General features: G+C 39.8%; 1 protein-coding gene across 1 annotated transcript in view; it reads left to right on the top strand.

The window, feature by feature from the left end:
- The window catches only part of LOC124802592 (26S proteasome non-ATPase regulatory subunit 12), an 83704-nt gene that overhangs the window by 62445 nt on the left and 7048 nt on the right, over positions 1–14211 (top strand). Inside the window, exon 8 of the mRNA XM_047263470.1 lies at positions 411–488. Coding sequence (XP_047119426.1) covers positions 411–488 — 78 coding nt within the window. The remainder of the gene's footprint in view (positions 1–410; positions 489–14211) is intronic.

The raw sequence follows: 14211 nt of genomic DNA, 5'->3' as shown, positions 1-14211 counted from the left end.
ATTCTATATTCCATATTCTGCTTATAAAGGAAAAGTATGTTCTATAATATTAACTAATTTAGGTAAGTTGTTCCCAGCTTAGAATGCCATCACCAGACTATAACAAATTCTGTTTTTTTATTTTAAACACATCTCTAGCTTGATTACATTTTAAAGCTGGGGGTCGGAGGAGATGTAGATATACCAATATCCTCCCCCCCCCCCCTCCCTTCCCCCCCCCCTCTCCCTACCACCCTCATTCCCTCAATTTTTTCATTGTCCTTCCCTCACTTTGATGATACCCAGCCTCTGTTGTTGACTATAGTTCTTATCTGCTGTGACATGACTGAATTGAATTAAAAGTTTGAAATGAAATTAAATAATAATATTGTTTAAAAAATCTACGTTTTTTTTCTTTCCTTATTTTGCAGAATATCAGAGTAATGGCAAAGTATTACACTAGGATAAGTCTGAAAAGAATGGCAGAATTGCTGGATTTGCCCATTGAGGTATGTACAGTGTACTTACAGTGTGAAAAACTTTGATCACATTTTCATATAGTGCACCGCAGATCTACTAATAAAGAATTGACACTCTCTCTCTCTCTCTCTGTGTGTGTGTGTGTGTGTGTGTGTGTGTGTGTGTGTGTGTGTGTGTGTGTGTGTCGGCGCAGGTGCGCCGCTCATTTGTGTGGTTGAGGGGAGGGCTTAGTCAACTTGTGCACAAGTGCACACTCAAGTTATCATAGAGCAAACTGAGTTTCATAAATTTGGAAAAAAATCACATAAACAGTTACTAAAAGGTTAAATGGAGGAACTGACAAGATTGCTCAATATATTGAAAAAAAGACAGGTATGGCAGCAAACTTGGTCAAAAGTTGTCATGTTATTTGCTCCACTAACTATGTTGGAGGGCCACTGGAGGCAACTCAAACAAAAACAATTTTTATCCTCCATACTTTTCTCCATAATAAAATTCACTATTCCTTGATAACTCAGGGTATGTTCTATCAACTAACCCCTACTTTTGGCCAAATTGTCCCATAAATTACTTTTATCAGCAATTTCATTTAGTTATCTTCATGAGTTATTCAATCTACCCGCCTAATCTTCATTCTTATGCAACACCATATTTCAAAACCTTCTACTCTCTTCTTTCCTAAAGTGTTTATCATCCACATTTCATTTCTGTATAAGGTTACATTCCAGACGAAAAGCTTTATAACATTGTCAGCTATTTTATTCCCCAAATTGCAAAAGTCAACAGTTAATTTCAGTGTGCAATTCTCGCAGCATTATCTGATTTGATTTGACCACATTCCATTCAGTCTTTTTTTTACTCTTCTTGGTGTTGATGTTATGATCTCACTTCAAGACACTAGCCATTCAACTCAACAAATCTCGATAGGCAAGTTACATAAAGCTATTGTGTATATTTTCTCATTGTTTTCTCTTGTATAATCCAGTCTAGTATTTTATAACAAAACTAGAACCTGCCTTCTCCTGCAGTCTTGCTGCATTTTTTATATATTAAGGTACAGTCACTGTTAAACATGGGACTCGCAGAAACTTCTCACATTCCTGTACTTTATCTCCCAGCAGTTCAGCTGCTTTTATAATTGCAATAAAGTCGTAATGTTCATGGCACAAAACTTCTAGGATGTTCTGAAATTGTAAAGAAAGGGCTGTTCTCAGAAAGATGTTTTGAACAATGAAAATTGGTGGCAAGGTGCTTGAAGTAATTATTATTTTGTGAAGGCATGTGAATTGACAAGGCATTGGTCTCTTCATCTAAAATTAGAATGAAATAAAATAGTAGAAATAACTGAAATATTGGAAATTTGCCTCTAATAAAGTTTTGCAATGTTAGTGCATTATTTCTTAATTGTGAAAAGTATGAAATTAAAAGGTGTCACAGTGGCTGGCTGGTATATCCATGTAAGAGGGAAAATTTCCAAGTACTGCTCACAAAACACACACAAGTACAGAAAGCTATTTTTTGGAACTTTTAGTTCCTTCCTCAAGTAGGGAAGAGGGATCATGCTATGTGGAGGGGTAAACATTTCTGAAAGTAGTAGTATGTTGTCAGCCCATAGTGTTGCATAAATTCATGATGACATGAGGCATCAGTGGTAACTGTATCACGTTCATAACTGCGTGTCGGGGTTTCATACAGCACAAACAGAAAACACAATAATATAACAAATTATCACCTACCAGAATAGGCAACAACATCCAGTGTCTTAGGAAGATCATACAAGCCAATATCTTGCCTTCTGCCATTGCAGCCCAGCAGTGAAAGATGGACAGTTATTTGTTTTTCACAGCACAGTATGTTTTGCCTGCTCACCATTTCTGTAGGCGGGAAGCGAGTAGTGTGAGGTGTTTCGCAGGGTAACTGCTTCATCAATGTTGTCCAAACGTTAGGAAGTTACCATCCACTTAAAAGTTTAAACACTGAAAGAGCACTATTCAGATGAGGCTACATATGTAAGAATTGGTAGTTAAGTGGATTATAGATGTTGACATGTGTAAGGCTACACAAAAAGGGTTACAGAAGGAAGAGATGGCAGTGTTTCTACTGATTTAAGAAATATTACTGACACAGTACTTAAATCAAACAATGGAAAATCCAGGATGGAATGTAACGGTACCACAGAAGGAAAGTTGCTACTCACCATATAATGGAGATGCTGAGTCGCAATAGGCACAATAAAAAGATTCACACAATTAAAGCTTTCGGCCGTTCAGGCCTTTGCCAGCAGTAGACACACGCACACACGCACACGCACACAACTTGCACACACATCTGCAGTCTTAGAGAGCTGAGACCACACTGTGAACAGCAGCACCAGTGCATGATGGGAGTGGCGACTGGGTGGGGGCAAGGAGGAGGCTGGGGCGGGGAGGGGGAGGGATAGTATGGTGGGAGTGGGAGACAGTGAAGTGTTGCAGCTTAGACAGAGGGCAGGCGTGAAGGTGTGGAGGGGGGAGGGGGTAAGTCGCGGAAAGGAGAGAAATAAAAAGAAATTAAAAAGACTGGGTGTGGCGGTGAAATGATGGCTGTGTAGTACTGGAATGGGAACAGGGAGGGGGCTGGATGGGTGAGGACAGTGACTAACGAAGGCTGAGGCCAGGAGGGTTACGGGAACGTAGGATGTATTGCAGGGAAAGTTCCCACTTGTGCAATTCAGAAAAGCTGGTGCTGGTGGGAAGGATCCATATGGCACAGGCTGTGAAGCAGTCATTGAGATCAGGGATATCATGTTTGGCAGTGTGTTCAGCAACAGGGTGGTCCACTTGTTTTTTGGCCACAGTTTGTCAGTGGCCGTTCATGGAGACAGATAGCTTGTTGATTGTCATGCCTACATAGAATGCAGCACAGTGGTTGCAGCTTAGCTTGTAAATCACATGACTGGTTTCACACGAAGCCCTGCCTTTAATGGGATAGGTGATGTTAGTGATCGGACTGGAGTAGGTGGTGGTGGTGGGACAGGTCTTGCACCTATGTCTATTACAGGGGTATGAGCCATGACGTAAGGGATTGGGAGCAGGGGTTGTGTAAAGATGGATGAGTATATTGTGTAGGTTCGGTGGACAGCGGAATACCACAGTAGGAGGGGTGAGAAGGATAGTGGGCAGGACATTTCTCATTTCAGGGCATGATGAGAGGTAATCGAAACCCTGGCGGAGAATGTAATTCAGTTGCTCCAGTCCTGGATGGTACTGAGTTACGAGGGGGGTGCTCCTCTGTAGCCGGACTGTGGGACTTTGGGAGGTGGTGGGAGACCGGAAAGATAAGGCACGAGAGATTTGTTTTTGTACAAGGATAGGAGGATAATTACGGTCATTGAAGGCTTCAGTGAGACCCTCGGTATATTTTGAGAGGGACTGCTCGTCACTGCAGATGCGACGACCATGGGTGGATAGGCTGTACGGAAGGGACTTCTTGGTATGGAAAGGGTGGCAGCTGTCGATGTGGAGGTACTGCTGGTGGTTAGTAGGTTTGATATGGACGGAGGTACTGATGTAGCCATCTCTGAGGTGAAGGTCAACATCTAGAAAGGTGGCTTGTTGGGTTGAGTAGGACCAGGAGAAGCAAATGCGGGAGAAGTTGCTGAGGTTCTGGAGGAATGTGAATAAGGTGTCCTCACCTTCAATCCAGATAGCAAAGATGTCCTCCTTACCCCCACCCAGTCGCCACTCCCGTCATGCACTGGTGCTGCTGTTTGCAGTGTGGTCTCAGCTCTCTGAGACTGCAGATGTGTGTGCAAGTTGCGTTTGTGTGTGTGCGTGTGTGTGTACTGCTTACAAAGGCCTTAATGGCCGAAAGCTTTAATTGTGTGAATCTCTTTATTGTGTCTATCGCGACTCAGCATCTCCGCTATATGGTGAGTAGCAACTTTCCTTCTCTGGTATTGTGACACAGTACTTAATAACAGCTGAGCAAGGACTGCCCCAGAGCAGGCCCAGGTATTAATTGTACCCCAAATAAGTTCTTATGCGATCTGGATGGGACCACATGTTGCCAAGATTGTTTAGCATACGCTGCAGAAGCTTCACTTGAAAGACTTAGCATATCCTCCATACATACTTAATCTCTCCCCATGCAATTTCCTGCCCTGAAGAAATATATTCATAGCAATTGATTTGCTGTGGATGAAAAGGTGCACACGTGGGTACAGTCGTGCTTCTGTAAGCAGCTGCAAACATTTTTCAATGAAGGCATTGACTGTCTTGTTCAAGAGTGTAATAAATGCATTAGTGGTTATGGTGATTACTTTTGAAATAATAAACAGTTTACTTACTTTTTTCCTTCTGCCTCATTTTCATTTGACTGCCTCTCATAAAATAAATTGTAGGGACTGCAAGAAGTTTTATATTGGCCAAATGGGGAGAAGTTTTGATGAGCATGTCAGATAGAATGAGAATAACTCATCCACATATGTCATGTATCTAAGAGGAATCAGCCATTCCTCATTATACAAGAACGATTTGATAAATCTAGTAAATTTCCATGAAAGGATGGAATATTTTTTTTATGCTTCATGGTTGATTAACTTGATTATTCCAAGGATCATATAAAGAGTTTCAACAATATGCAGTGTACAGTTCATTGTTGACAGCCATCTGAATTGGTCAGTGTGTAGTCTGTGATTGAAAATGAAGAAAACAGTTTCATACTGTTATTAAACATTTTCATTTGAAGGCTTGGACTGCCGCACAGATCAAAACAGAATTGGATGAAGTTCCTGGACTGTGCACCATCGTTGATGACCATTTACTTTTGGATTAATGAATTTAAACATGGTTGGACAAGCACCGAAGACGAAGTGCGCTCCTGCCATCCTATTGAGGTTACGACAAATGTACCATTGACAGAATCGATGCTGTGGTTAAAGAATGACCACTGAATAAAAATCATGACATTGCAGAGATTGTAAGCATATGAGTTAGGTCATAATATCGTACACAGAGAGATGACAATGAATAAGCTGTGTGCAAGGTGGGTGCCGCTATTGCTCACAGTCAACTGGAAGGGCATCAAGCACAACATTTCAGCACAGTGTCTGGTGACCTTCAATTGTAATCTGCAAGACATTTTGCACCGATTTGTGACAATAGATGAAACATGGTTCTCCCATTACACATCAGAGTTAAAATGGCAGTCAAGTGCTTTGAATTGGTTCCCCATCCACACTGTTGACCAGACTTACCCCCGGTGACTTCTTGCTGTTCCCTAACTTGAAACTTCGGCTTGCTAGAATGAAATTTTCGTCAAATGAGGAAGTGGTAGCAGTCAATGAGTGTCCTGCAGTTTGACAGAACCTATTCTTCCAGTGTATGAAAAATCTGGAGGATTTATGGACCAAGTGTATAACCCTGAAAGGAGATGAAGTCAAGAAGTAATGTAAGTTGTTTATGAAACAAACATTTTTTGTTGAGTTTTTACCAGACTTGTAAAACCACCACTGTATATAAACAAAAAATTATAAAATTTACATAATACTGTTGAGGGAGAAACCAGGAATATTTTGGAGGAAATGAAAATATAAAGCATCTGAAAAAGCAGCTATCACAAATACTAAATGAGCAGACAAATTTGCGGGGGAGGGGGAGGAGGGACCAGGAGGTTTTTGGACAACTTTAGTTACATTTTAAGTTCCATATGAACCAATGAATGTGAAAGTCTACTTTTAATGTCATGGCATCTGGTATTGTTGCAGAGCCACAGTGTTTTTAATGTGGTAGTGTCTGTTATATTATATTAGTGATGTTAATGTGTATTTTAAACTACCATAAGTACCACAAGTTTTGGAAGTATCACTTCAGCATCCTTGTCTGCATCAAGATGATCGAAAAGGCATCAGAAGGTGTTACCAGAAGAACTCTCCCTTCTGTTTGGAAGAAACTTTGGCCAGAGGAACTGCTTTTTACTGTAATGGCATATGAAAATTTTACAAACTCTTTGTTTCTTGTAATAATGACCATTATAGTTCATTATAGTGGTGACATTATTGTGAATACAGTGGAACCTCGCATAGCAAACGTAATTTGTTCCAGATTCTTGCAGTGCAAAACACTCATTAAGTGAAACAATTTATCCCATGTAAATTAATGTAAAATATGATAATGCATTCCACACAGAAAAAGTACTAAAAGTTTTATCTTATTCATGTAATTTATTCAAAGAAAATTATACATACAGTGTATTATGTGCTTTATTATTCATGATGCATAACTAATTCCTTTTTACTAGGAAGCTACCTGTAGTCATTTATTTCTGCCAATACTTCAACACTTGGTGAAAATTCAACACAGCATTATCATGAAATAAATTAGAAGCGAGCATAGCCACTTCTTCATTGGATGATGATTTTCAAAGTACACTACAACCAATTCCCTCGCTTTTAAAATTTCTCTTATTGCGCCAGAAGAAGACCGCTTTGCTGTTACCACCTCGACCTCCGAAGAATGCCTCTCCACAATTTCCTGCTGCAAAATACATTGCAACTCCATAAGCTCTTTGATGGTCATTTCTTGGCTGTGATCTTCCACAAACCCATCAATATCGTTGTTATCCACTTCTAGTCCCATGCTCTTGACTAAAGACACAATCTCATTGACTGTAGGCTCCACAGGTACTGACTCAAAACGCCTCAGAGTCACATTCGACAACACACTCTTACCAAAACTTCTTCCAAACAGAAGGGAGGGTTCTCCCCTTCCGACACTTTTTTGATCATCTTGACATGGACACTTCGGTACCTTTTTCCAGAATAGACACATCTTTTCACAATTAAAAATCAGCTGCTGATGATGTTCTCCACTGCCTTTGTGTCAGAGCTGGCTGCTTTGCCATGCCTCGCAACGCTGTGGATGCTGGTTCTTCTCTTAAACTTCTCAAACCACTGAAGGCTTCCCTTAAAAACTTCTTCAGCTGCTGATCATCCTGGCATCTTCTTAATGAGGTCGGTGAGAATTGTTTTTGCCTTATCACAAATGATGTTCTCGTTAATAGTGTTGCCTTGCAATTGCTTTTCATTTATCCATATAAGGAACAACCTTTCGACGTGGTCCAGAATTCAAAACCATTGTTTAGATATTCTTGTCACTCCCTTTGTAGCATCTATCTCCTTAATCTTGCCCTTTCCTTGATGGTAGTGAAAATAGTTTATGTAGACCAATTGTATGTGTGTGCTAAATCACCAACACTCTCACCACGTTTGTGTTTTTCAATGATTCCACATTTAATTTCTAAGATCATTGTATACTCTTTTGGTTGTCTTGTTGCAGCTTCTTTACGGACATTTCTACGAAGGTTATTAAAATTTGCACTCACAAAAAACACTGTGTGGACACAAGTTTAGAAAAATGCATGATCACAAGCTGCACTGTGATGCTAGCAGAAAGGTTGCTAAACCCAGACTGCAGTATGTACTAAATACATTGTTCATATGCTGCTGCCGACAATGAAAGGCGTTCATATTGTTGACTGTTTCCTCACCATGTGTGAATGGCTGGTGATGTCACACTAAATGTACTAACATTATTATAAACAATTTTAGCTTCCACTATGTAAGATTTCTAATTAAGAATAATGACAAGCACATAATGCATGCAATACTGTGGTCAGACAACTAGTGGTCTGCTGGTATACATTGACCCCTTTGGAAAATGTCACTGTCTGAGCATACTCCTTGAACTTTACCTGTTCCCATTTTTTTATTTTTATAACAATTGTTCAATTGTTAAACAATTGTGTTTATGTCAGTGGAAGTGAAAGGACATGCTGTGCTGCTATGGTAAATATGTGAGCCAAGGACTTAGAAGCAATTTGTCAACAGCATTTTAATTACATGCCATTTTACAAATTGTGTTCCTTCATGCATAACTATATGTAGATATTTTCAGTGAGTGCGTGCACGTGTGTTTTAGGGGGACAAGTGTCTAGTGTGTGTGTGTGTGTGTGTGTGTGTGTGTGTGTTGGGTGGACAAGTATCTAGTAATTATAATACACAAAGTGTAGTGATGTTAATTTAGTGATTTACCTTTTATTTCTTGGTTTTGTTATTACAGACATCCGAAAATGGCAATAGGCCGGAACTGGCCATTAATGCAACGTAATACATGATAAAATAAATGTCACCTTGTATGAAGAATTTGAAAACCTACAGTGAATGTGTGAAATAGTTTTATCATTCAGAAATTATATTGAGGCCGTGGGCCCAAACATGAAGAAACTAATTACGTAAGATAGTTTACTGTGTGCCAGTTCAGTTCATTCAGCACCTCCTTGGCACTCTCCCAAGGGGCAAACAAGAATGTGACCATTCATTACTGTGTGCCAGTTCAGTTCTTTCAGCGTCTCCTTGGCACTCTCCCAAGGGGCAAACAAGAATGTGACCATTCATGCTGCCCTTCTCTGTTGTTGTTGTTGTTGTTGTTGTTGTTGTGGTCTTCACTCCTGAGACTGGTTTGATGCAGCTCTCCATGCTACTCTATCCTGTGCAAGCTTCTTCATCTCCCAGTACCTACTGCAACCCACATCCTTCTCAATCTGCTTAGTGTACTCATCTCTTGGTCTCCCTCTACGATTTTTACCCTCCACGCTGCCCTCCAATACTAAATTGGTGATCCCTCGATGTCTCAGAACATGTCCTACCAACCGATCCCTTCTTCTAGTCAAGTTGTGCCACAAACTTCTGTCCTCCCCAATCCTATCAACACCTCCTCATTAGTTATGTGATCTACCAATCTAATCTTCAGCATTATTCTGTAGCGCCACATTTCGAAAGCTTCTATTCTCTTCTTGTCTAAACTATTTATCGTCCACGTTTCACTTCCATACATGGCTACACTCCATACAAATACTTTGAGAAAAGACTTTGTGACGCTTAAATCAATACTCGATGTTAACAAATTTCTCTTCTTCAGAAACGCTTTCCTTGCCATTGCCAGTCTACATTTTATATCCTCTCTACTTCGACCATCATCAGTTATTTTGCTCCCCAATAGCAAAACTCCTTTACTACTTTAAGTGTCTCATTTCCTAATCTAATTCCCTCAGCATCACCCGACTTAATTCGACTACATTCCATTATCCTCGTTTTGCTTTTGTTGATGTTCATCTTACACCCTCCTTTCAAGACACTGTCCATTCGATTCAAGTGCTCTTCCAAGTCCTTTGCTGTCTCTGACAGAATTACAATGTCATCGGCGAACCTCAAAGTTTTTATTTCTTCTCCATGGATTTTAATACCTACTCCGAACTTTTCTTTTGTTTACTTTATTGTTTGCTCAATATACAGATTGAATAACATCGGGGATAGGCTACAACCCTGTCTCACTCCCTTCCCAACCACTGCTTCCCTTTCATACCCCTCTACTCTTATAACTGCCATCTGCTTTCTGTACAAATTGTAAATAGCCTTTCGATCTCTGTATTTTACCCCTGCCACCTTAAGAATTTGAAAGAGAGTATTCCAATCAACATTGTCAAAAGCTTTCTCTAAGTCTACAAATGCTAGAAACGTAGGTTTGCCTTTCCTTAATCTTTCTTCTAAGATAAGTCGTAGGGTCAGTATTGCCTCACGTGTTCCAATATTTCTACGGAATCCAAACTGATCTTCCCCCAGGTCGGCTTCTATCAGTTTTTCCATTTGTCTGTAAAGAATTCCCGTTAGTATTTTGCAGCTGTGACTTATTAAACTGATAGTTCGGTAATTTTCACATCTGTCAACACCTGCTTTTTTTGGGATTGGGATTATTATATTCTTCTTGAAGTCTGAGGGTATGTCGCCTGTCTCATACATCTGGCTCACCAGATGGTAGAGTTTCGTCAGGACTGGCTCTCCCAAGGTTGTCAGTAGTTCTAATGGAATGTTGTCTACTCCGGGTGCCTTGTTTCGACTCAGGTCTTTCAGTGCTCTGTCAAACTCTTCACGCAATATCATATCTCCCATTTCATCTTCATCTACATCCTCTTCCATTTCCATAATATTGTCCTCAAGTACATCGCCCTTGTATAGACCCTCTACATACTCCTTCCACCTTTCTGCTTTCCCTTCTTTGCTTAGAACTGGGTTTCCATGTGGGCTCTTGATATTCATGCAAGTGGTTCTCCTTTCTCCTAAGGTCTCTTTAATTTTCCTGTAGGCAGTATCAATCTTACCCCTAGTGAGATAAGCCTCTACATCCTTACATTTGTGCTCTAGCCATCCCTGCTTAGCCATTTTGCACTTCCTGTCGATATCATTTTTGAGACGTTTGTGTTCCTTTATGCCTGCTTCATTTACTGTGTTTTTATATTTTCTCCTTTCATCAATTAAATTCAATATTTCTTCTGTTACCCAAGGGTTTCTACTAGCCCTCGTCTTTTTACCTATTTGATCCTCTGCTGCCTTCACTATTTCATCCCTCATAGCTCCCATTCTTCTTCTACTGTATTTCTTTCCCCCATTCCTGTCAATTGTTCCCTTATGCTCTCCCTGAAACTCTGTACAACCTCTGGTTTAGTCAGTTTATCCAGGTCCCATCTCCTTCAATTCCCACCTTTCTGCAGTTTCTTCAGTTTTAATCTACAGTTCATAACCAATAGATTGTGGTCAGAGTCCACCTCTGCCCCTGGAAATGTCTTACAATTTAAAACCTGGTTCTTAAATCTCTGTCTTACCATTATATAATCTACCTGATACCTTGTAGTATCTCCAGGATTCTTCCATGTGTACAACCTTCTTTTATGATTCTTGAACTAAGTGTTAGCTATGATTAAGTTATGGTCTGTGCAAAATTCTACCAGACGGTCTCCTCTTTCATTTCTCTCCCCCAATCCATATTCACCCACTATGTTTCCTTCAATCTTTTTTCCTACTCTCAAATTCCAGTCACCCATGACTATTAATTTTTCGTCTCCCTTCACTACCTGAATAATTTCTTTTATCTCATCATACATTTCATCAATTTCTTCATCATCTGCAGAGCCAGTTGGCATATAAACTTGTACTACTGTAGTAGGCATGGGCTTCATGTCTATCTTGGCCACAATAATGTGTTCACTATGCTGTTTGTAGTAGCTTACCCGCACTCCTATTTTTTTATTCATTATTAAACCTACTCCTGCATTACCTCTATTTGATTTTGTATTTATAACCCTGTATTCACCTGACCAAAAGTCTTGTCCCTCCTGCCACTGAACTTCACTAATTCCCACTATATCTAACTTTAACCTATCCATTTCCCTTTTTAAATTTTCTAACCTACCTGCCCGATTAAGGGATCTGACATTCCACGCTCCGATCCGTAGAACGCCAGTTTTCTTTCTCCTGATAACGACGTCCTCCTGAGTAGTCCCCGCCCGGAGATCCAAATGGGGGACTATTTTACCTCCAGAATATTTTACCCAAGAGGACGCCATCATCATTTAATCATACAGTAAAGCTGCATGCCCTCAGGAAAAATTACGGCTGTAGTTTCCCCTTGCTTTCAGCTGTTCGCAGTACCATCACAGCAAGGCCATTTTGGTTAGTGTTACAAGGCCAGATCAGTCAATCATCCAGACTGTTGCCCCTGGCCTCTCAACAGATACCCCTCCGTTGTGGTTGCACCTACGGTACGGCTATCTGTATCGTTGAGGCACGCAAGCCTCCCCACCAACGGCAAGGTCCATGGTTCATGGGGGGAGGCCTTCTCTGTTATATACTCCATATTTCCTGTTAGTTGTATTTGGTGTGGGTCTCACATGTTTGAACAAATTCCTAGGATGGGTTTCACAGGTGTATCATAAGCAGTTTGCTTTTTAGACTAACTCCATTTTCTCAGTATCCTATCAGTGAACCATAGTCTCCAACCTGCTTTACCCATGACTGAACCAGTGCTCTTGTCTCATTTCGTTTCCATACAAATTGTTACACCCAAGCATTTATATGAGTTTATACCTACTGTGACTCATGGATATTGCAGTCACAGAAGATTGTGGTTCTTTAGTTTTTCAACGTGCAAAATTTTACATTTCTAAACAGTTACAGCAAGTAGCCAATTGTTACACAGTTTTGCGCAAATATTCAGTCAGACCTTGATAAAATTTCAGCTTTTTTTCAGGCAGTACACCCATGACTTTTTAGGACATCATTTTTGAACAGTAATTCTGTGTATCACTTCTGCAGCTCTTCTTGTTGATGAGTGTAACATGTTTTTCCCAACCACTAGACATGGTTTTTTGTTTGACGGATCTGTAGTATATTGTGGGTCAAAGAGAGAATAAATCGGCTACATTTCTGTATAGAATCTGATAGGGATTCTGTTGAGGCCTAGAACTTCAGTGTTTCTCAACACTATTAACACTAAGATCTAATTCACTCATCTTGACAGTTGCATGAGATTTAAATTGAGGCAATATTCCTGGATTTTTATATATAAAGGAACATGAGAAAATGTTGCTCTTCATTTCTGATTTTGGTTTTATTACCTTCAGGTTTGTTCACTGTTTCAACTTTTTGTTTTTCTACCCTCAATTTCAGTACCTGTCTTGTCTGTGAGAGTCTGGATGCTAACTTTGGGTGCCGCTAACAAGTCTAACATACAACCTGAATATCTTCATCTTTTGTAACAGAGTTTTTGATAATATTCAGCTGTGGTAGTCATTGAAGGCTCTCTTGATAGCTAAATGTGTTTAATTCATGAACACTCTTGTCTGTACCACGATGCTTTGTGTTACACCTATGTTTTTATAGGAATGCCTTATCAGTGACTGTATATCATGGAAGGACCCTCCCATTGTGAACTGTTCCACCAGGTACATATCAATCTAGAGCACGGTGAACTATTCTTTTAAATTTGAGCCACAGTTCTGCTACATGCTCCTAACCCGATCCAGATATTTTAAGTTCCTCATGGAGATACAGCACTACTGCCTCTTTACTTAGTTGACTGGACATCCATATCTTTCTACGTGTTTTAGTTGCCCTTTGTACTTCGGTAATCAGTGTTGCTACAATTGCCTTCATGATCACTGATGCCAATTACAATGTGGACTTCCTAAAAAGAAGTCAGGTCGCTTCATTGCATAGAATGGATAAAACCTCTTTCTAATGTGTAGCTGCTTATTAAAGTGTAAAAAATTATTACACTTGCCCATACATTTCCTATATCGTAAGTTTATGAAATACAGAGGGGGGATACCTGCTTTCTTTGATAATGGTCAACAAGAACCAAATAATAGACTGCGTATGATAGAATATGTTCTGAACAAGAGTTTAGCGAAAATTTTCCTCCGTTTGAAAGTCTTTGCAGGCGCCTCTTTAGTACATTACATTCTGCGCAGAAATTATAGTAAATTACATTCTGCGCAGAAATTAGTCATCTTAGATTTAAAAATCTAGTCAGTTGCCGTGCTTCATTTCTGACTGTATCACTATTCAGCATAGGAATAATACGAATATAAACATGACATGATACGTATATTCTTCCGCGTTTGCTGTTGTCTCACTCTAGTTTCGTAGTTTATTAGGCAGACATGATTTAAATGAGATAGCAGCAGACACGAAAGAATACATGGCATAATGTTTACATTCATATTATTCTTATGGTGAAGAGAATACTGCATGTGATTCACAATTCATAAAACTTCCTATTAGCAACCATCTCTTGTCACAAGTAGGAAAAATTTCAGAATGTAGAGTTGCCCATATTGACATACATCCCAAACAGTCTTTCCAGTCGTTCAAATGTAGAG

Source organism: Schistocerca piceifrons, chromosome 6 (genome assembly GCF_021461385.2).
Source record: "Schistocerca piceifrons isolate TAMUIC-IGC-003096 chromosome 6, iqSchPice1.1, whole genome shotgun sequence".
In the NCBI taxonomy this organism is placed as follows: Eukaryota; Metazoa; Arthropoda; class Insecta; order Orthoptera; family Acrididae; genus Schistocerca; species Schistocerca piceifrons.
This window is presented reverse-complemented; position numbering and strand designations above follow the sequence as displayed.